General features: G+C 47.6%; 2 protein-coding genes across 8 annotated transcripts in view; one reads left to right on the top strand and one right to left on the bottom strand.

Annotated features, from left to right (window-relative positions):
• The window catches only part of Snu13 (SNU13 homolog, small nuclear ribonucleoprotein (U4/U6.U5)), an 11,664-nt gene extending 1,999 nt beyond the window's left edge, over positions 1-9,665 (top strand). Inside the window, exons 2-3 of the mRNA XM_005379365.2 lie at positions 6,010-6,130; positions 8,480-9,665. Of these exons, the coding sequence (XP_005379422.1) occupies positions 6,010-6,130; positions 8,480-8,742 (384 nt within the window). The 3' untranslated portion in view covers positions 8,743-9,665. The remainder of the gene's footprint in view (positions 1-6,009; positions 6,131-8,479) is intronic.
• A 2,640-nt stretch (positions 9,666-12,305) lies between these two features.
• The window catches only part of Xrcc6 (X-ray repair complementing defective repair in Chinese hamster cells 6), a 22,560-nt gene continuing 11,341 nt past the window's right edge, over positions 12,306-23,524 (bottom strand). For all 7 annotated transcript variants that reach the window (XM_005379361.2, XM_005379362.2, XM_005379363.2 and 4 more), the window contains exons 8-13: positions 22,515-22,683; positions 22,032-22,193; positions 20,325-20,454; positions 15,165-15,265; positions 13,328-13,441; positions 12,306-12,700 (exon numbers count right to left, since the gene is read on the bottom strand). In XM_005379361.2, coding sequence (XP_005379418.1) covers positions 12,504-12,700; positions 13,328-13,441; positions 15,165-15,265; positions 20,325-20,454; positions 22,032-22,193; positions 22,515-22,683 — 873 coding nt within the window. In that variant the 3' untranslated portion in view covers positions 12,306-12,503. The remainder of the gene's footprint in view (positions 12,701-13,327; positions 13,442-15,164; positions 15,266-20,324; positions 20,455-22,031; positions 22,194-22,514; positions 22,684-23,524) is intronic.

Here is a 23,524-nt window from a genome sequence, read left to right as displayed (position 1 = left end):
ATTGGGATCTTGCCTCAGCCTCTCATAGTGCTGGAATTACATGTGTGCATCACCATACTCAGCTGTGAATGTCATTTACCAAGCATTATGTATTGTACAAAATTGTTTTTCCTCTTCCCTCTTTCTTTTCCTTCCTTCCTTCCTTCCTTCCTTCCTTCCTTCCTTCCTTCTTCCCTCCCTCCATCCCTCCCTCCTGTCTGTCTGTCTGTCTGTGCTGGGTATTGAACCCAGGGCCTGACACATGGTAGGCAAGTACTTTATCACTGAGCTATACCCTGTCTTTGTGCTATGCTTTTATATGGATATAGCTAGCAGTGCAGTAGGTTTATTTACACCACTGCCATCACAAATACAAGTGATGCATTGTGTTAAGACTTTACAATGGCTGCAGTGTCACTGAACCATAGGAATTTTTCAGCTCCTCTGTAATCTATGGGACAACTGTTGTAAATAGTCTGTCCTGTGACTATATTTGTTAAATCAAAACTCTACAGATTTTTTGTTTTTGAGACAGGATCTCACTATTAGTTCAGACTGGTGTCATACTCACTATGTAGCCCAGGCAGGCCTCAGACTTGAAGTGATCCTCCTGCATCAGCCTCCTTCGGGCTGGGATTACAGACATTCACTGCTGCACCAGCAACCCTGCAGGTTTTGGTTTGCTAGTATACAGGGAGAGATCACTGACCAAGCTAGGGATTTAAGTTGAGTAGCAGTATGATTTCATTCACTCATGTAGCATAAATTAAAACATGAATAAATACATGCTAAGGAAGTTTTAATTTGTGTTTATAAGCTACTAGTTTGTTGGTTTTAAAATTGTTGTTGATATATTAAAGGATATAAACTGGACCAGGCATGTGGCACACACCTGCAATTCCAGTACTGTGAGAGACTGAGGCAGAAGGATCCCAAGTTCAATACCAGCCTGGGCAGTGTTGTGACCTTGCAAAGCCCTGTCTCAAATAAAGAGTCTGGGGATGTGATTTAATGCAAAGGCCCTGAATTCAATCGCCACTCTCCCCTCCCCACCCCTCAAAAAAAAGAATGGCACGACATGGTAGTGATACCTGTTGTCCCAGCATCCAGGAGGCTGAGGCAGGAGGATTGTGGCAAATTCAAGGCCAGCCTGGGCTACATAGTGGGTTCAGGTCCAGGCAAGAAAATAAACTCCAAACCCATAGAAGGGAAAATAATGAAAAAAATAGTAATAAATTCAAGCAAAAGGGAGCTGGGGATTTAGCTCAGCGGCACAGCACTTGCCTGGCAAGCGCAAGGTCATGAGTTTGATTCCGGGTACCAGGAAAAAAAAAAAAAAAAGAAAGAATGAGTCAAAGAAAAGGAAGACAGCAAGCAGGTGGGACAAGCAGAAGTTACAAAAGAAGATTTGAGCCTAGTATATCAATTTTAAATTAAAAAGTAAGTGTACCAGTTTTATGTACCATAAACTTCATCTGTTTAAAATTGATTCAGGCCAGGGGTAGTGGTGCACTCCTGTAATCCCAGCACTTGGGAGGCTGAGGCAAGAGGATTACTTCAAGTTTGAGGCCAGCCTGGGCTACAAAGTGAGTTCAAGACCAGATTGAACTGCATAGTGAAACCCTGTTGCAAAAAGACAAAAAAAAAATCTTTGATTCAGTGGCTTTTCACATGCATACACAGTTGTGTACCTGTCGTTCTATCTAATTTTAGAGGATTTTTATTAACCCCCCCAAAAGACTTTCTACCTGTTAGCTAGTAATAAAAATTAAATCTTAAATTGGCTTATTTCAGGAAGGCAGAAGTAAAGTATTCTAAGTACTCTAGGAAGTGAAGCAAGTGTCCTATCTGGTTCTGGGAATCAACTGTAAGGCCTCATGCATGTAGGCAAGCACTCTACCGCTGAGCTACACCTCTAGTACTGAAGTCAGGTTTGGTTTTGTTTTTTCTGTACTTGGGACTGAACCTGGGCCCTTTGCATTTAGCTGCATTCCCAGCCCTTTTTTTATTTTTCATTTTTGACACAGGGTCTCACTGAATCACCAAGTTGCTCAAGGTGGGCTTGAATTTGCAGTTCATTTCCCAGAGCGCTGAGATTCTAGGCTTGTGCCCGGTTTGCAAATATTCTTAACCTGAAGTGTCTAGAAATTAAAGATTTTAAGTCTTAATGGGGGGGTGTTTTTTTTTTTGAGATAGGATCTCACTATGTAGTTCAGGTTGGCCTTGAATTCACTATGTAGCCAAGGCTGTCCTCGAACTCACAGCTGTCCTCTTGCCTCAGCCTCCTGAGTGCTGGGATTACAGGTGTGTGCCACCAAGCGTGGCTGGAGAAAGTTATAAAAATCAGTAGAGCTGAGTATATATACATAAATATTCCAGTGGATTGACAGATTTTGTGTCCTAAAGGTTTTTTCCCAGATTTGGCTTACATCAGAACTATACATACAGAATTCCAACAATCTTTCTTTGATAGGCTTTGAAAAGATGATTCTAAAATATATCAAGAAGAGCAAATAAGGCCAGGCATGGTGGCACACGCCTGTAATCCCAGCACTCAGAAGGCTGAGGCAGGAGGATCTTTGTAAGTTCAAGACCAGCCTGGGCTACAAAGTGAGCTCAAGGCCAACCTGAACAACTGCATAGCAAAACCCTGTATCAAAAAAACACTAAAACAACAGCCAAAAAAAGAACAAAGATAAAAGCCCTTCATTCCCTACTTTTTAGTTGTGTGTGTGTGTGTGTGTGTGTGTGTGTGTGTGTGTGTAAGAGAGAGAAAGAGAGAAAGGAGAAGGGGGGCGCTGAGACGCACTGTGTAGCCCAGGCTGGTCTCAAACTTGCGGCAGTCCTCCTGCCTCAGCCTACCAAGTGCTGGGATAACCAGCATGCGTGCCACGATGCCCTGATCCTTGCTTCCCCTTTAGAGAACTCCCACCCTCATCTAGTCCCTCTCCATCATCTGAGACAGGTGAGCTGCAGGAGGCTCACCTAGTATATGTTAGTGAGAACTTGGGACTTTCCAGTGCAGCCTCACTTTTGCTGTCACTTCCACTGGCATCACTCTTAGACCACTTTGTTGGAACCCACTGGGGCAGATACGATGGTAATGAGTGTGCCCGGTTCCTACTGGGCAACCCACTTATCACCACTGGAACCACAATAGGATATGGATTTCATGGTCCAGTCTCCAAACTGAGTTAACCATGCAGCCACCACTGTTGAGCGGTGCAGCTGGATATAAATGTACCTGTTTATGTAAATGTATATTTACAAGAAGGTCTGAGGGAGCCGAGTATGGTGGGCAAGCCTGTAATTCCAGTTCTGAGGGAGATGAGGCAGGAAGAATGCCACAAGTTTGAGGCCATCCTGGGCTACATAGTAAGACCCTGTCTCAAAAAAAAAGACTAGAAGGGGCTGGGGATTTAGCTCATCAGCACAGTGCCTGCCTGGCAAGCGCAACATCGTGAGTTCAATTCCCAGTACTGGAAAAAAAAACAAAAAAAAGAAAAAAGAAAAGAAAAAAAAGACTTGAGGGAAAACAAGTGAAGAATGAATGGAGATGGGGGCTGGGGATTTAGCTCAGCAGCACAGCGCCTGCCTGGCAAGTGCAAGGTCGTGAGTTCGATTCCTGGTACCGGGAAAAAAAAACAAAAACAAAAAAAAAGAATGAATGGAGATGGGTTAGGGGAGAGAAGGTAATGGGGTAGAAGGAATGAAACAGCCACACGACCCATTTGGTTGGCTGCATCGTTTTAACGTCATTTTATTCATAACTGCTCTGCTATTAAAACACTGCAAAGCTTTATTTTTAAGCAGTGAAATATTGTTTTATTGACCTTTGTATACATAAAGCATTCCAATAAAATAAACATAAAACATTACATAAAATAAAGAGAACTATAATGAGTTAATGCTGTTTAGTGCCATTACTTTTTAAGGGGACAGTGTGGCAGTGCAGGCCGGTAGCCCCAGGATTCTGGCTGAGGCAGGAGGGTCACAAGTTTGAGCCTGGGCAAGACCCTCCCTCAAAATAATAAATAGAAAATTCTTAAAGGGCTGGGGATGTACCTCAGTGTGACAATTCCAGGTTCATCCCCAGTACCGGAAAAAAACTAAAAAAAATTTCAATTGTTAGAGGGAGGTATAGTATATATCGGTCTTTACCAGTAATGAATAATACCTTTAGTGCTTAATTATAGTTCAGAAGAATTTCAACTAACATGAGGCTGTTAATCCGATTAGCTGAGGTATTTCATGTATGAGTTAAAATCTGTTAGCCTTGCTTTCCCATCATGCACTCTGGTGTTTGCCCCAGAACCTGATGAATCTGTTTTAATGAAACTTTTGCTTAGTACTGGGGACCACTGAGCTGGATTCCCAGACCTTTTTATTTTTTATTTTGAGACAGGGTCTCAATTATCCAAGCTGGGCTGGAACTTGGAATCCTGCCTCAGCCTTCTGAAGTGCTGCGATTACAGATGTGCACTGCCACTCCTGGCTTTATATATATATTTCTATGCTACGCAGAGAGATCGTATTTCTTACCAGTTTTCTAAAAATTTTTGTCAAAGGATAAGAATTACAGCAATTTAGAGATGTGAACGGTTTTCATTTTGCGATTCTAAAATCAGGCAACACTTCATTCCACAAGAGAATAACTGTTCTGGTGGGCTGAGCAGAAGAGCTTGGTTTCGTAGGCAGAAAAGGGCTGAAAAAGCTGAAACAAAGAACAAAAGGTAGATTGGTTGTTTCAGAGTTGCTCTGCTTGGAGGCCTGGCGCAGGAACAGAACTGTACAAAACTAAAGCAGTGCAGCTTTCTCAGTGTGAGTGGGGCGCTGACTGGTGGTGTCGAAGGACAGAGAGGCAGCAGGGTGGTTTGTTAGGCGGGATGATGATAGAAGAGAGACTTGTCAGGGCTGGGGATTTAGCTCAGCGGCAAAAGTGCCTGCCTGGCAAGCGCAAAGTCGTGAGTTCGGTTCCCGGTACCGGAGAAAAAAAAAAAAAAAAAAAAAACAGAAGAGAGACTTGTCATGGACGGTGTGGTTCCCTGGCAGTACTGTCTCTGGAGGGGAAGGCAGGGTGGGTGCTTGTGTCCCTCTACCAGTTCGTAAAAAACACTGTGTTGACACTGTTAGCACAAGTTGACTTTTGAGCTATGTAGATGTTTTGTAGATTTGAAAAAAAATGATGATTTTATTTATCTCTTCATTGGTCTTTTTGAGACAGAGTCTTGCTGTGTGGTTCAGGATGGCCTTGAGCTCTCTGTGTGACAGGCTTCCGCCACCATGCCCAGCTTAAAAAGTATATTTTTTTGAAAGCAAACAGGAACAATTGTATATACAAGCTCCTAATTGTGTATCAAATTGATTAGTACCAGATGAATTTGAGTAACTTTTGCATAGAATACTCTGGTTGGCTGTGGCAAGTTATATCCTAAGAAGAAAAAGAAATCTTGACCCTGGTGAATTTGTTGGTAGAACCATTTGGGTAATATCATGGGGTAGAATAAAAAAATACGTATTTTCATGTGTTGGAAACCAGGGTTCCCACTGAGGACTGAGAGATTTGCATTCAGAATGGAGAGTGGAGAGAGAATTTTGTGCTGCTTTTACTGTAAATTATACCTTCATTTTGATTCAGTAAATGTGGAGTGGGATGTGAAAATCCAAACTTGGAGATTAGATTACTCGGCGGCAGTGATGGTGAACGTATGGCACCCGTGCCGCGGCCAGCTGTCTGTTATCACTGGAAGCTCTGAAAGAGTCCCCGTCACTGCTGTGTGGAAATTCAAGTGGGTGATGAACCATGGGTGCCGGTGCTGTCAGGCTGTGCAACTGTTTACTCCCCTTCTTAGTATATTCCAATTTCTCTAGGGTTTAGAGTGGACTGGCTGTGTCAGTGTGTGTGGGTTTGGACGGGGCTGCAGTGAAGCAAGCTGACCACTGTGTCTCTCGGTTTGGATTGTATTTTGTAACTCCTCTGAAGAGGCTTTGTCCAGTTTGACTGATGCTTGTGTTTCCTCCCCGCCCCAGACGGAGGCTGATGTAAACCCAAAGGCCTATCCCCTCGCAGATGCGCACCTCACCAAGAAGCTGCTGGACCTCGTTCAGCAGTCGTGCAACTACAAGCAGCTCCGGAAAGGAGCCAACGAGGGTAAGGCAGCCACGGCGGGTGCTGGGGGCATATTGAAGGCGCTGGCCCTTTGTGGGACCCGAAGTGCAGCTCTCCAGTTAGGAAGGAGAGCTGGTGTTTTTTGTTCTCTCTCCCTCCTTTGCTCCCCCACCACCACCCGTCTCTCCCTCCCTCCTTCCCTCTTTCTTTCTCTCCCTCCCTCTCTCCCACTCTCATCTTGCAATGTTGCCTAAGCCTTGAACTCCTGTGCTCAGCAATCTTCCTGCCTCAGCCTTCTGAGCAGCTGGGACTATAGGCCTCTGCCATCATGCCCTGGATATTCTTGACTGATTACTAGGACGGCTTAAGAGCAGTGCTTACTTTGGGATTAGCTGCTAAAGACCAATATACTCAGAATTTTTTAGACCAGCTGTTAATAGTCTGACACTTTACTTTATCTCTTAATATATAAGTGCATTTTATTTATTTTTGTGGACCTTTGAAAGGCAGTTATTGAAAACTTTGTGTATTAACTTCATGTCTTCTCCAGATCCATCAAAAAGGTATTAGTGGTTTGTATCTCTAATATCATTTTTTTTTTTTTGGTTTTTCTCCGGTACCGGGAACCAAACTCTCGACCTTGCGCTTGCCAGGCAGGCGCTTTTAGCCGCTGAGCTAAATCCCCAGCCCCACTGTATCTCTAATATCATGAGTACATAACATTCAAGAATTTTATTTACTTCTCAGAAATATTCCCCTTTTGTGTCTTTTTTAAATAAGCCATTTTTTAGTAGAATAAATACATATGCCATGACATTTCTGCCCAGAGGTAATACAGAATTTTTGTGTATTAGGGGTTGAACCTAGAGGCTACCTCCCAGTCTTTGTGTGTGCCGGCTTTTGTTTTTTGTTTGTTTTTTGAGACAGGCTCTCACTCTGTAGTTCAGGCTGCCTCAAACTCAAGGCGAATCCGATCCTCCTGCCTCAGCGCACCCTGAGTGCTGGGATTACAGGCGGCGTGCACCACTGTATCTAACAGAGTACTCCTCACTTGAAGTAGTTTGCAGTGGGAAAGTTGTTTTGTCTTTAAAGAATCAGGCACTTTGTCCTGTGTTTAGATTTGGGGGGGACCATGAAAATCATTTACGTCTGTTGCTGAAAGAAGACAAAGCAAACCATCTGTGTGTTTGTCGCTGTGCTCTTCAGAGTTCTGCATCCACACCGCAGGATGGTGGGGCCTGGTATAGCCACGGCAGCGCCAGCCCTCCCAGATTCCCTTCTCACTCAGGTCAGCAAGGCTGACTGGGCATGTGTCTTGGTTACTTTTCTCTCGTTGCTGAGACAAAATACTTGACATCCAAAATGAAGGAAGGAAAGGTTTAGCTCACAGATTGTGGAGGTTTCAGTCCATATTTGGCTGGCTCAAAGGCAGAGTGACATGTGGGAGAGGGCAACAGTTCATGGCGGTAGAAAATAGCAAAAGCAACAAGAGCGAAAGGGAGGAATGGCAGCAAGCAGCCTCTTCCTCTCCCTTACATATGCAAACTATCCTCCCTAGGGCAGTGTAGCACTCAAAACCATGAATCAAAACTCTAAAAGCTCACCCCGTGACGGCATGAGGATTTAGGGGGACATGCAGACACAAAGCACAACAGCATGAGTCCTAGCTTCTCGGTGGGCAAGGATTCAGAAGTGGGCCGATCTTCCTCTTGCTGTGCCTTGCACAGGGCTAGGCCCAGGAATGCTGGATCAGCAGGGTCCTTGAGCGGAGATGCTCAGTCTCCGCTTCGGCTCCGAATGTGCTTTTTTGGGTGGGCGGCGGTGTTCTAGTCCTCTGCCCGTTTCAGACTCCTGCTTCCTGTGTGCACTACCTGCTGTGTGCCAGGCACGCATCTCTATGCCAGGATTGCAGTGGTAAACACAACTAAGTCCCTGCCTTGATTTATGCTCCAGTGAAGGAGGGTACAATTTATGTCTGGTGGGAAAGAGTTCGGTAAAGAAAAAAGAAAGTAAGAAGTGGGTGGCTACGGCGGGATCTTTTCAGATGCAATTCAGGTGAGGTGTTCCCAAGGAGCAGATGTTTGGATGGTGAAGCGTGTACTCTGCTGCTTCCTGCTGGCCGGGGCTCAGCAGCTGGGCTGGTAGTGTTACCCAGGCAAGAGGTGATGCTGACGTGCACAGGAAAGAAGCGGTCGGTTGAGGCTGTAGGATTTGAGGAAGAGGTGTTTGACGCCCTTGCCACATCCCAGGTTGCTCTGGGACAGAGCACTGCTTGTGCCTGGGCCTTTGCCCATTTTTCCTGCATCTGTATTCCTTTTCTGGAAAACGGCTTTGTTGCTACATTGCCCCAGCCCCACATCGCCTGTTGGCCTGATGTCCCTGTCTCCACAGCCACCAAGACCCTCAACAGGGGGATCTCAGAGTTCATTGTGATGGCTGCAGACGCGGAGCCCCTAGAGATCATCCTGCACCTCCCGCTGCTGTGTGAAGACAAGAACGTGCCCTACGTGTTCGTGCGCTCCAAGCAGGCGCTGGGGCGGGCCTGTGGGGTCTCCAGGCCAGTCATCGCCTGTTCCGTCACCATCAAAGAAGGCTCTCAGCTAAAGCAGCAGATCCAGTCCATCCAGCAGTCTATCGAACGGCTCTTGGTCTAAGCCTGTGGCCTCTGCCTGGCTCTCCCTGTGACTCCAGCTCCAAAATTATGTATGATATTATCTGTGTTAGTCCATAGTATTTTCAGTAGCTTTGTTATAAAATGTCTAAATCTGGTTTCTGGGATTTTTATTGTTTTTGTCTTACAGGATGGGTTTTCCCATCCTCCTCCTACCCTCCCTCTCTGCCATCCTTTCCCCCTCCCCACTGAGAAGAGAACAAATGCCCAAAACAGAGAAGCAGAGTGGTGGCACCACTTAGAGGCAGGAAGAGCCAGGAGAAACATGAGCCAGGACGGAGCTCTGTTTGCCCTGCTGTGTGCAGGGTCGGCTGGGAGCCAACCCCAGCCACTTAGAGCCCTCAAGTGGCACGCAGAATAGCTGCGTGTGGCACCGTGCTCAAGGAGTTGCCTTTGCTCCCCAGGGAATTCTCTATCTGGGGGGCTGCGTGTGTCTGTGAGGTTACTGGGCTGGTGTCCAGGTGTCCCTTACTCACGTGCCCCTTGGTGCTTCTGACAGTGTGATGTGTTCACACCCCAGCCCCACCACTGCCCCTGGCCCGAGGGAGGCAGAGCAGTGCACCACAGTGATGTGCTGAGGACTCCAGGTGAGTGGGCCAGGGAGCTGGCTGACATGGGTGTTGAGCCAGGAGGGGCACAGGCAGCAGGGTTGCCTGATGCTGGCGTGAAGGGTGTGGGGAGATCATAGAGACCTGGCTGGAAGCCACGGCAGAGATGGCACAACCAGGAAGCGTTTCTCTGTTGAATGAGGATTTACCGCCTCAGAGGCCACTGGCGCCGGCTCTGGGAGCCCGGGCCTCTGTCTCCTGCCACAGTGTGGGTCAGATGTGCTCTTCACTATACGAGGAGAGCCCTAATGTGTCCTCTCTGAGCGTCCTAATAAATCTCTTCATGTTCCATTTTAAAGTGTGGCAGTGCCTGATTCTTAATGGGGATCCAGCTAACATTTGAGTGAAGAAATGTTTAGCCATACTAGAGTGGTTAGAGCTGCTGCTCTCCATGCCCCCGCTTTCTTTCTTGGTACTAGAGATTGAACCCAGGGTTACTCTACCATACAGCGCCTTCCCAGCCCTTTTAAAATTTTTTTTGAGACAAGTTTTGCTAAGTTGTCCCATCGGCTGAGTTGGTAGGGCTACAGGCGCTGCACCTACCTAAAATGTCTTCTCTTATGCAAACTCAGTCATTGGAGTGTTGCTGTGACTCTAGAACAGGCATTCTCATCCTCAACTGATTTTTGTGTTGTAGGGGTTGTCCCATTTATTAAGGGATGTTTAGCAGCATCCTGGGCCTCTGTCCACTAGGTGGCCATTTTCCAGCCCCAACTAAAACACGTCTCTGGACATTGCCAGGTGCTTCCTGAGGACAAAATCGCCCGCAGCTGAGAACCACTGCTGCAAAGTACATACAGGTTTGGTACTGGTGACTGAAGCGTCTGTCCCTACCAGCCTCTTGCACTGAGATTTATCTGAGGGAAAGTTACCGTGAACAAGTGCCTAATAGCTTGAGTTTTCTTCCAGGGTCCAAATAACTGGTTACCATAGTGGTCAAATTAGTGAGGGTATGCTTGGTACCAATATAATGACATTTCCTGAGCAGGGGACCAGCAGACTGCATGTCCTGACCAGCAGTAGGCTTGTGCCTGCAAATAGCCACTGTACTGTAGCCTGGGTAGCAAGATCGGTGACCCCATCTTGAAGGAAGAAGGGAGGAGAAAAAAGACAGGAAAGGTCTCACTGTCTTGCCCAGGCTGGCCTCAGACTCCAGGATGTTAACAGTGCTTCTCCCTCGGCTTCCTGAGTAGCTAGCTAAGTACAGGCCTGTGCCACTGCACCTGGCTGAAATTCCATCTCTAAAAAAAAAAGACAACATAGCTTCTGCCTTCGGTTCTTCAGATCGCTGGCCCTATGGGTAGTCAGTTGCCTTGTTAGGAAGACTGAACCAGCCCAGGGAGAGAGGCCCAGAGGCTTGTAGCATGGGAATGAGCCTATCTCTCATTTGCACCCACAGGGTTTCAGTTAATGGGTAATTTATGACTCTGAGGGCAATGCCACTGAAATAAATTTATTTCATTTCCCAAGAGGAGGCGGCTTGCCATGCCACACAGGGCTGCTGGGCGCGGCCCACGTTTGGGTCAGGAAAAGCAAGAGGAGCCACTCTAGGCCACGTTGTTGGCACTTCCTTGGGAAAGGCAGGCCAAGGCACGTGACAGGTTAGGACTGTTAGTGATTCTGTGGGCCCCCAACTACAGAGGTCTAGTTGCCTGGTACCTGGTCCTGGGGTGACTTAGGATAGAGGGTATGATGGCCTGGTGTGGGAAAGTTAGAGAAGGTAGTGGCCTCCTTGGGAGGCATTCTCACAAGGAAGTTGTTAACCATCTTTAAGAGTGCTAGGGGAGTGCAGTCTATCCCTAGCTCTGTATGTCCTCCCCCAAGATGTCAAAACATAAAATACAGTCTCTGCATGTGGGTCTTTCAGCCTCAAGCTTTCAGCTGACTGCAACCTGGCCGGTATCTTGAATGCACCTCATGATTCAGGTCAACTCTCCAGCCTAAACTGGGTGTAGTGGCACACGCCTGTTGTAACCCCACCACTTAGGTGGCTGAGGCAGGAGTATTGCCTCAAGTTCAACACCAGACTGGGCTACACGGTGAGACCTTGTCTCAAAAACATCTCCCCTATTCTTCATCCACAGAAATGGTGAGAAAATGTTTATGGTTTTAAGCTGGTAGTTTTTGGAATAATTTGTTACACAGCAACTGATCAGTAAAGTACAGAAGGGACTGAAAGGACAGAGAGGTCTTGTCAAGACAGCAGGGCAGGGAAGAGCACTGGGAGTGCTGGCAGGCCCACAAGCTGTTGTGAGGAGCTCCCCGCTGCTCAGAGCGCCTGCAGTGATCCCTGGTAGAACTGGCTCGCATATCCAGAGCAGACGAGGTTACATGGAGGATTACTAAAGAGTACTTCAGCCCAAGCAAGGAAGGCTGGAGAGTCGTCACAGCCCCTGGTTGAGTGTAATGAGTGTGTGTCTTTCCCCGGTATGGATGTGAGGATGGAGTTTCTGGGTAACGAGAGGAAATGGATGACTATTCTCATCATGCCTGAAATAACGACATTCAGCTTCCCTTCACCTGTCCGTTAACTCCCCCGCCACTGCCTGACTGTTCTTCTTGTTTCCGTTCTTTTTTTTTTTTTTTTGGTTTTTCTCCGGTACCAGGAATCGAACTCACGACCTTGCGCTTGCCAGGCAGGCGCTTTTGCCGCTGAGCTAAATCCCCAGCCCCCATGTTTCTGTTCTAATGAGTGATTCCAGTGGAAAAGAAAACGAAGGTAAGAGCCACTGGCCAGTGCTCTTTGGATGGGAGACAACAGTCTACATGGCCGGGCGTGGTAGCACACACTTTAATTCCAGCACTCTGAGTGGCCGAGGCAAGAGGACTGCCAGTTTGAATTTAGGCTGGGCAATTTAGCAAGGCTATGTGTCTCCAAAAAGTGCGATGGCCCTGGATTCAATCCCCAGTACTGAAAACAAGTAACAAAAACTCACTATATAGTACAAAGTTAGGCCTTTATTCACACAGTAGAGTAAGGCACAGCAAAATGGGAAAGCTGCATGGTCTCCATGACAAGAGGTCCCACAAACCTGAAGTCCCTGGCTCCCAGAAACATTTGGGAAGTTGGTGAGCGGAACAGAGGCAGGCAGCCCGGCCTGCTGCGGAAGGCGGAAGGCAGCTGGCTGTGTGCTGCTCAGTCCTTCAGGAAGTGTTGGGTGAGTGCGTCCAGCAGCTCCTGCTTTTTTAGCCCAGCCTTCAGCCCGCACACCCTGCAGGCCTCCTTCAGCATGGGCACGGTGAGCTTCCCCAGTGTGCCCTTGGCAGCATGGGCCTTCAGCTCCTCTTCAGATAACTCCATTTTGGGCCTTTTGCTCCCAGAACCTTCACCATCTGGGGAGAGAGGCCAGGAAGGAATGACTACCAGGAAATGCTACCAGGGACATCCCGGCCCCACAGCCTGGGCCTCCTATGATCTGGCTGCGGTTAAACCATTTTCCATAATGCTGTGACGCTGACCTCAAACTGCTGGGAAAAACAGGTGTCTTGGAAAGACAGCTTCGTTTAAGTATAAAATAAAAAATGTACCATACCTAGGAGGGGGTTACCCACGATGTGAATGCTATCAGGTTACCCAAAACAGTCGCTCACCCTGGGTGAGCAAATCATTCCTTCCTTCTCTTTCAGACACCAAGTAGTCCTTCCTTCTCTCTTTCAAACACCAATGAAAAGGTGGGTATAATGTAATCCTAGCACCCTGGGAGGCCGAGCCAGGAGGATCACAAGTTTGAGCCCAGTTTAAGCAACTTAACAAGACTCTGTCTCAAAAGAAAATTAAAATTTCAGAAAAGCCATCACGTCTCTCTGTGATAAGACAATAAAGACAACTTTTTTTTTTTTGAGACTGGGCTACACAGTTCAGGCTGGCCTGGAACTCACAGCAATCCTGCTTCATTCAGCCTCCTGATATAAAGGCAACTTTGAAAAGAACCCACCACAGTTCCACAGCCAACTCCTTACCTTGCTTTCGCTTGGTGGCCTTTCCCTCAGGATTGTAATCTGGTGGGTAAACAAGGTCCTTAAATTCCTCTACTAGAGAGCCCAGCCTTTTATTCATTGCTTCAACCTTGGGCACTAGAAAGTCAAAGCACAGAAAGTGACCAGGTGAGTCACACATACCCCGGCGTCCTGAGCCATCTACTTCCAGCTCTGCGGGAAGCACAGAGCCCCGAATAATGGGGTGAGGGGGTAGGGGAAAGGGTCTACTAAAGGCACAAAAACACCCAACAGCCCTGCTGTTGATGGCAAACCGATGGCACACGTGCCACAGCTGGCTGATATCACTGAAAGCTCTGAAAGGTTCTTCAACACTCGTCTAGCGTTTCCAAGTACAGTCACCCCTCAGATCATGCATACTGAGTTCAGGGCCTTCTCAAATACAAATTCTTGGATGCTCAAGTCCCTTATTTAAAACAGCACAGTGTTTGACATAACTTATACACCAGCTGAGAGCTTTAAATCATCTCTAGACAATGTGTGCTGCCTAATACAACGGAAATGCCACATGAATATGTAGTTGTTATACTGCCTTAAGAAATAATGACCTCCCAAAAAAGTCTACATGTTTAGTACAGATGCAACTTTTTTTTAGTACTGGAGACTGAACCCAGCCTTTGTGCTGAGTTACATCCCAGCCCTTTTTACTAACACAGGGTCCTGCTAAGTTGCTAAACTACCCAGGCTGAGTTGAACTTTCAATCCTCCTGCCTCAGCCTCCCACTGAAGTAGGATTACAAGTGTTTTACCACACTGAGCTGCAACTTGTTCTGTAATGTTTCTGGCCCACAGTTGGTTCAATCTATGGATGCAGGACCCAAGGATAGATAAGGAGAGCTAACTGTACTTAATATTGCTTAAGGCCTTAAAGGAAGAGATGGGCTGCTCAACTAAGGGGTTTCTCTTCTGCCAGACACAGCTACACAAGCACTGCGGTAACACAATGCTTTTAAAGCTAGCATTACAGAGACCTATGTGGAGGCTGAGCAGGCTGAACTAACTGTTCTGAAATTTTCAGCCTTTGAAGAACTGACTGAATCCAATCTGCTTCCCTGTGGATTACTTACACTTCTGCCACTAAACCAGTGTCCTCTCATGAATGCATGTGAGTCACAATCAAGAAGAGGACCAGCAGCAAGGGAGAGAGCACAGCCTAGAGGCTTCTGTGGGTAGCAGGTGGCTTTTCGTGTGGCAGGGCACAGAATCTGAGGGACTGGGTGCAAGCACAGGGCCGGCCCTGGCCAGGAGCTGCTGGACTCTGAGTTGCTTAGCGCTCAGCACCTGCACACTGGGCAAATCAGGACAGCTGCAGCCCCTGCCTCACAGTTTGGAGGCTGAAGCAAGTGAACACACAGGACAGCAGGGCCCCGCCCACAGCAGGCCTAGCACCTGTATCTAACATTCTCCAGTGTTAGGCATGTGGAGGCCTAGCTTGGAGACAGGGAGTTTAGGAGTCAGGTGTCTCCTCTCCCCCCTGCAGGCCACGCCTGGCAACTAAAGCTGGCCAAGAAAAATCTCTCCAACAGAGATGGTCTGAACAGTGAAGTGCTCAGGAAATGCACACGCACTACTGGCTCAGAGTGAATCAGAAGGCAGGCCTCTGACGAAAAGAACCTCTCAGGGCTAAGTGTGGTAGTGCAAGTCTGGGACCCCAGCACTCAGGCGGCTGAGGCAGGAGGATCACTGCCAGATTACATACTGAGTTCAAGGCCAGCCTAGACTACATAGCAAGACCCTGTCTCAAAAAACAAAAATAAAAAGCAAAAAACAAGAACTTCTCCCCTGAGTGCAGCCTTCTTACAGGTCAGGTCCACTGCTTGCTCAGGCTCCATCAAATCCAGGGCTAAGGCCTCCAGGTTCCGGAAGTGCTGCTGCAGCACGGGGTTCTCAAAGCTGTCACTTCTGTTAAAACAAAGGTAACAACTGGAGTCAACTAAAACAATAAAAAGGCAAACATTTGAAGAAAATGAAATAGTATCAAACCCTGCTGAAATGACACAGGTCCAAGGCCAGCTAAGAAAATCACTCCAAACGAAAGAGCTAGGACCTCATCAGAAGTCTACTTCTCCCTCTCCAATTCTCAATTCCTCACGTGATACTGAGACTCAAGAGTTCATCTCAAAGCAAACCCGCCCACTTGTCCCCACGAGCAGGTGCGGGCAGAGAGAAGTGGAGGAGACAGTGGCTGACAGTGCTAGATGCTTAGTGCTCTCATTTGCCCAGTAAAACACTAAACCAGATTATACTTGAAGGAGAAACATACCCTAAACACAAAAGAATGTGAAAAACTCTACAACGCTACAACCCATTAGCAAAAAAAAACCTAACAAATTGATTTAAAAATAGACTAAGCAGGGCATGGTAGTGAGTATCTGTGATCTTAGCACTCTGGGAGGCTAAGGCAAGAGGACTGAAAGTTCAAACCCAGCCTAGGTAACTTAGCAAGACCCTGTTTCAAAATAAAAAGGGGCTTGGGATTTAGCTCAGTGGGAATGCCCTGTGTTTAATCTGCAGGGGCGGGGGTGGGCTTGACAGATATATCACCAAAGACATACAAATAAAAGTGCAAGAGGCTGGGTGTGGTGACGCACACCTGTAATCCCAGCACTTGGGGAGGCTGAGGCAGGAGGATCCTTGCAAGTTCAAGACCAGCCTGGGCTATAAAGTGAGCTCAGGGCCAGCCTAAACTGTATAGCGAGACCCTGTCTCACAAAGACAATAAATACCCTGTCTCACAAAGTCAATCAATTAATAGATAAATGTGCCAAGAGGTATATGGGAAGAAGCTCCATGTCACTGTCACCAGGGAAATGCAAATCAAAACCACAGTGAGAGGGGCAGGGATATAGCTCAGCGACGCAGCACCTGCCTGGCAAGCACGAGGTCCTGAGTTTGATTCCCAGTAACCTGCACGCCCCCCAAAAACAACCCACAGTGACAATATCTTCACATCTTATTAGGACCGTTATGATCCAAAACCAGCAGACAGACACAGATACACACACACAAGGCAAAAAACAAGCATAAAGAAAATGGAACGTTTTTATACTTTTGAAGGGAACCCAAAATGATGCAGCCACTAGAAAAAGCTGTATGGCTTTGGACCGACGACTCACTCCCGGCCTCGGGGTTTCCCGGAAGGAGGGCTTCTGGCGCACAGGGAGCTGCGGGTGGGGAGCGCCAGCCTTCTGGCTGGCTAGCTTCCTGCCTGCTGGTTCCCGGAGGGTGGGCCATGCGGCGGCGAGCGCTATTGCGCGCTGGCCCTTAGGCCGGCCGCCGCCGCCGCCGCTCAATTGAGATCTATCATGACACAGAGAAACAGTGACACAATTGGCCCGCCATGCACCGACAGCAGTTGCCCACCCACGGATGCGTGTGAATCATTGAAACTTTGAACAACCCCTGGGAATATATGCCATACAACGGGCCACTCTTGCTCCTGCCATTGGGAACCAGAAAGGTCCAGAGTCAGCAGAGGAGCAGCTGCTGAACAAGGACTCAGAGAACATGAGAATGCAGACCAAGCCCACGGAGTCAGAGGTCCTGTGGACTGGGGTCACCAGAGCCGCTCGGAAGCTGTAAACCAGGAGGACCTTGCACAATACTTGCAGAGACTCATTGGAAGCCATTCTTCCCCTGACAGTACAGGCTGTGGTGGAGCTCCGGAGAAGTCTGCAGCAGGATTCCTGCTGACTGTGCTCACAGTTGGGGAGAGGACACTAACTGGTTGTGGGGTCCCAAAGCAATGGGAAGCTGGAGAGAAAAAGCTACAAAGAATGGCTTTCACCCCAGATAGCTCACTTGAGATGTTAGTAAGAATTGCCTCCTCAGTACTCTATAGCCATGATGAGGAGGAGGCCAAGGAGAGAAAACAAAGAGACCGAGAAAAAGCAGCTGCTTTTGCTGCACCACTAAGAGAAACAGATCCCAGGTCTGATTCCCGGGGCTCCAAGAAGAACTCGACAACTGCATTCATCTGCTACCACTGTTAAAAGCCAGGACACCTCAAAAGGAACTGCCCTAAGAGGCCCCATGGGCCATGCCCTGGATGCAAAGGAGACCACTGGAGATCGGTCTGCCCTCTGAGGTGGAGGCCCCAGAGCTCAGACCCATGCTACCAGTTAGTCCAACAGGAATGAGAGGGCTTGGGGCATGGTCTGCCTTCTCCCTCTGGCCGGACCGTCATCTCCATCAAGGAGCCCTGGGTAATCATGACTATGGAGGAACAAGAAAACAGCCTGTTGCTAGACACAGGTGCAAGTCTCTCGGTCCTTCTTTTCAATCCTGGCCTTCCTTCTAGCCATCATACCTCAGTGAAAGGAGTCACTGGTGAGGAGGTAATATGCTATTTTTGACAACCCTTAGGCTGTAACTACTTATTAGATCCTTCTTGCATATCTCTGTCTTCCTGAGAAACCACTTTGAAGATACCACCACATATTACAGCAGCCATTGACATTTTCCTACTAATCTATCCATAACTGTGTAAAGTTTGTAATGTTCCTATCCTATTTCATAAATGGATGTCTGTTTATTATTATGTGTTTCCTACAACAACCATTGAGAATAGTTAATGATTTTTCAATAGGTCACTCATGTATAGCTCTATTTATTTTCCTTAGAAGCCACTTTGAAGATATCAAAGTATAGTACAACTCTTGATAATCTCCTACCTCTTTTGTCTCTAACTCACTATTATTTGTCTATTTGTTTTCCTGAGAAACTATTTTGTAGACAATAATATGTAAAAAGATAACCATTGATAATTTCCTACCATTTTGTCTGTAATTTGCTAAGTCCCCCCTATTATTATGTTATCCTTGTTTTATTCTTTAAAATAAAAAAAATTAAAAAAAAAAAAAAAAGAAAAAGCTGTATGGGAAACAGGGAGGTGACGGTCCGCACCTATAATCCTAGCTACTTGGGAGGCTCACGGGAGGATCTCAACTTGGAGGATAGCCTGAGTTACACAGTGAGACCATTATTTCAAAAAAAGAGAGGAAAGATTCAAAAAGAAGTAGGTTAAAAAAAAAAAATCTAAACGTCACTATTTAAATTTAAAATACCACTATTCACTTGCAAAGAAATTGAAATATCAAAGAGGTACTAGTACCCCGCCATCTCCACTGCAGGGCTACTTACGAAGCCCAACCATCTAAACGCCCTTCCACTCATCTGCCAAAGAAAATGTGACATACCTGGGCACAACGGCACAAGCCCATAATCCCAGCTACTTGGGAGGCTGGGGCAGGAGGATACAGCCCAGGCAACATACCAAGACGCTTTCTCCAAATGACATTTCAGGAGAATCACAAGTTCAAGCACAGTTGACAATTTCGCAAGATCCTGCTGGGCGTGGTGGCACACACCTGTAGTCCCAGTGCTCTGGAGGCTGAGGCAGGAGGAGCACTGCGAGTTTGAGGCCAACACGGGCTACAGAGTGAGTCCAGGCCAGGCTGAACTACATAGCAAGACCCTGTCTCAAAAACAAAGAACCTCGGATGTAGCTCACTACCAAGGAAATGGGTTTGGTCCCCAGTACTGGAAAGGGAAAAAAGGAGGTGGAATCCTACAATATGCAACAACCTGGATGAATCCTGAGGATATTAAACTAAGCGAAATGAACCAGGCACAGGACAGAACACACATGTCACTTTATGAGAATGTGAAATAGTCAAGCTCAGGGAAGCAAAGGTAAGAAACCCAGCTACCAGGGCAGGGATACAGCTCAGTAGCATAAGCGCCTGCCTGGCAAGCACAAGGTCCTGAGTTTAATTTCTGGTACAAAAAAAAAGAAACCTGGCTACCAGAGATGGAGGCAAGGGGAGTCACTGGCCAATGGGTATAGTTTCACTTGTGCAAGATGACTAAGTTCTAGCGATGTCCACAACATTGAGTTAGCAGTACTGTAACTGAGCTGGGCATGGTGGCTCAGGCCTGTAATCTCAGCACCTGGGAAGCCGAGCCAGTAGGACTGCTGTCAGTGCAAGGGCAGCCAAGGCTACATAGTGAGTTCAAGGCCAGCCTGCCACAGTGAGACCGTGTCTCAAAACATCCCCTCCCGAGAAAAAACAAAAAAACAACCACCCTAGGGATGGAGCTCAGTTGAAGGATGTGAGTTCAATACCCAGTATCACTAAAAAAAAAGGATGTAAAAACAATTTACGTCTGTTATCACATCATACAGGCTCCATGGCCTATTACTGTGTACGTGGGAGGAGATGCTGTGAATTATATAATCGCTCCTTTTAAGCCTGCAACAATTTTGTTTCCATTTACTTACTTTCAGCCACTATGTAACAACGGGTATAATCAAGGAGGAAGCCAACTAAGAATTTTCTTTTTATTGCTACTTGTTTGGAATTGTTCAAGCAACAATTTGACTCTGTGTGTGCCTGTTACTGGAGACTGAACCAGGGCCTTTGCAGTGAGCTACTACATCCCCAGCCCTTTTTTAGTTTTGAGACATGGTCTTGCTAAATTGCTCAGTTGCTCAGGCTAGGCTGGAACCCTAGATCCTCTTGCCTCATCCTCCCAAAGTACTCAGAGGACAGGTGTGGACCACTATACCAACTACTAATGTGACTAAATCTACCAGTACAGTCCTAGAATCTTCACTCTGACCACAGCTTCCATTCTCTGTTTTGTTTTGTTTTTGTCTTTTTGAGACAGGGTCTCGCTATGCAGTTCAGGCTGGCCTTGAGCTCACTTTGTAGCCCAGGCTGGTCTCGAACTCACAACAATCCTCCTGCCTCTGCCTCCTGAGTGCTGGGATTACAGGCGTGCGCCACCATGCTCGGCCTCTGCAGCTTTTTAAAAGCTCTCAACCGGAAGTAATACTGTACCAGTTAAGTGAAAAGAATACAGTCACAGTCCCTCAGTCTAGGCCTACCTGAGTTTCTAACAAGACCCAACGCAGGAGGCCGCTCCAGAAAAAGGCCGGGACCCATGCTGTGCTCACCTGTATTTGAAGCGCAGCTTCTGAACAATGGCTTTCATCTTGTCTATCTGTTCTGGGTTGGCCATGACCTTTTCAGTGACAGGCACATTTCGTTTATCATCCGCATAGGGTAGGAAGACAAGCTGGAAGCCTGAGAAAGGAAATTGAAACCGCTTTTCTCCTTTTTTCCTAGGGAGAGGTGCAGTACTGGGGATTGAACTCTCAGCCTCTGTACTAAGCAATACCCCACACCCCCTGCAGCCCTTTTCATAGTTTCAGACAGCATCTCAGTTATTAAGTTGCTCAGACTGGACTTGAACTTTCAGTCCTCCTGAGTGCTGGGATTATAGGCCTGCACCACCTCATTCGGCTCCCATTTCTTCACCAGCTCTCTCCTACCATCAGCAGGCAGGGAGCCCTTCCTGAATATTTGCTGTTGCTCTCCACACTGCCCCAACAGGGACCTTTCCCTGGGAATGGCAGCTGGTTCTGGCCTCCTGTGGTTCTTTTGGATGTCGAGGACAGAACCCGGGGCCTCATGCATACTAAGAACTGCTCTGCTACCAAGCTACATGCCAACCTTCTCCAGTGTTTCTGAGACACCCAGAGCCAGACAGAGGAGCCCGTCCCCAGGGCCTAGTTCAGCTGCTCTGAGCTTCCACGTCTCCTCCTCCTCTTCTACCCTCCAGCACATGTCAGGAGGGAAGAGGGAAGGGGCTCATTAGACTAATCTTGGTACAGGTCAGCTGCTTCAGCAAGGACTGACAAATCCAGATGCTGCAACCAGCTGCTGCTGCCAGGTGATGCTGAGGGTACAGGGCAAGCAGGAAGGGGCCAGCCCGAGCTCCCCTCTGTGCTGACCTCCACCTCGCACCTGCTGTGCACACAGCCTGTCCCAGACTTGCCTCTGCTTGGACAGTCTCAGCCTCAGGAGCACGAAGCATGACGACCCGGGATGAACACATGAGACAGTCAAAGGCTGACTCTGTACGGGGAGGTTTGTTAGCATGGCTAAAGAAGAAAGGCGGCCACCTGGCAAGTACTGTGTGCTAGACACCGTACCTTACTCCTTTTAGGAGTTCTGGTTTTGGGGATGGAACCCAGGGCCTTGCACATTGCAGGCAAACACTCCATCACTGAGCTGCACCCCAGTCTGGCACTCGCACATTATTAACTTACACACACGTTATTAACTTATCTCAAAGTAAAACAACCCTGAAGGAAAGGTGTTCCAGAATTCCCATCTCGGTAAAGAATATAAATAAAAAGGTAAAATGCCCAAGCTGGTGAACTAGCGGCAGAGGGGTCTGAAACAGAGGAAAGTGAGCCTTCAGACACAAGCACAAGACAAAGTCAAGTCTGACTTCAAAGTTCATGTTCTTTCCACTAAACTCTTACTCCTTGACATACACAGGGATAAACCAAATATTAAGCATTACAAGGGGTGCCAAGCGATGGCTTTCAGTCAAGCAAGGTGTGGGATTAAGGCCCCAGAAATGTGTGTCAGTCCCTCTGAGATAGGGCTGCAGACCTGCCACATATGGCTGGGCAGCATGTGCACTGTAGAACCATCTGTGGTGGCCTCTGCTGACTACATTACCTCACCTAGGAACCTTAAAAATACCTATTTCCCCATTCTTATTCCCACTGAGTATAGCTCAGCAGGTTTGAGTTAGGATCCCAAAGCACGAACAAGCTCTGGGACACTTAAATCCTTCTGCCACGTACCTGGAGGAGTCACCTGAATTTTCTGATCATCCAACTCCTCTTCCTGTGGCACCAAAGCCACAAAATAAGGGGGCACGCTCTTGCGGGGTGTGTACCTGCACACAGCTATGACCTCCTTCTCCAGACACTTGATGAGCAGGGCACTGAACAGGGTTGAGCTCCCTGGAAAACAAAAGTCCCAGTGGCCTGCACCCCAGTGTCCTTTCTTCCTCTTCGCCATGGTACAGGCCCACAAATTCCTCCCGTGCTCTTTCCTTCACAGTCCCTCCTGGATTTTCACAACACATGTCAGTAATGTAGAGGGTGCTGAAGAAATAAATCTCTTTGTTTGGTCTCACATTTCCAAAATTTGAGCACGAAACACTTCCAAAATGCCACACTAACATCCCCATGCAGCACCCAAGTGGCACCCACTCTGGGAGCGGGTGTGGGTGAACTGTCCTGGGCTAGAGTCCTTCACCTCCCGCGGTCTCTGCCACTTACCATTCACCAGGGACTCCTCAGGGTACACGAACAGGGAGGGCCTCAGGTAGTGGTGCTTCTTCAGCAGAGCCAAGGGCTTGAAGCCGATGAGGACCAAACCTGGCTCATCAAACCGCTTCAGCTGCTCAGTTTCCTCTTTCTCTAGCACAATCTTCCGATTCCCGTAGATCTACAGGTAGGGAACACGAGGGCCTCAGTGAGGGTACTCGGAGATGTAAGGCAGTAGCCACACAACACTCGCAAGAAAAAAGTCAGCTCTCTTTAAGGAACAAGAAGATGCGCACCAGAGACATCGTTTTCTGGCAACAGGGAACCTACTGAGTGACTTCCAGATACGTTACACTGGTCACCTAATTAATCCTCTCTCCTCACCTTCTCTCGCTCTCGTTCTTTGTAGTACTGGGGATTAAACCCAGGGCCTTGGGCATGCCAGGCAAGTGCTCCACCACAGAGTGACATCCCCAGCTCTTTTTTTCACTTTGAGACAGGGTGGCACTAAGTTGCCCAAGCAGGACTCAAACTGACAATCCTCTTGCCTCGATCTCCTGAGTACCTGGGATTGTAGGCACACACCACCACAAATGACCTAATTTATCTTCAGTAGCAATCCAAGGAGGTAGATGTTAAAACTGTCTCACAGGGCCTAGGGATATAGGTCAGTAGCAGAGCCCTTGCCCAGCATGCACAAACAAGAGGCCCTGGGTTTGATTCCCAACACTGCAAATAAACAAAAAAACAAACTATTTAACAGATGAGCAGCTGGGTGCACACTTGTAATCCCAGCACCAAACTCTGTTTGCATTTTGACCCCAAATGTGTTATGAACAACAGAGCCTCCAAAGTTTTTTCAGGCATCAAAAGGAACTCAGTGCCTAGAACTCCTGCCTCTGAATAAACCAACAGAAAAAACTGGCCATTTCCAAAATGGAAAAGGAAATCTCATCTCTTCTTCAAAAAGCAGGACACGGGGCTGGGGATATAGCTCAGTGGCACAAGCGCCTGCTTGGCAA

The sequence above is a fragment of the Chinchilla lanigera genome, unplaced genomic scaffold (genome assembly GCF_000276665.1).
Source record: "Chinchilla lanigera isolate Chin_1 unplaced genomic scaffold, ChiLan1.0 scaffold00012, whole genome shotgun sequence".
In the NCBI taxonomy this organism is placed as follows: Eukaryota; Metazoa; Chordata; class Mammalia; order Rodentia; family Chinchillidae; genus Chinchilla; species Chinchilla lanigera.
The sequence above is the reverse complement of the archived record's forward strand: the minus strand, read 5'-3'. Positions and strand labels throughout refer to the sequence as shown.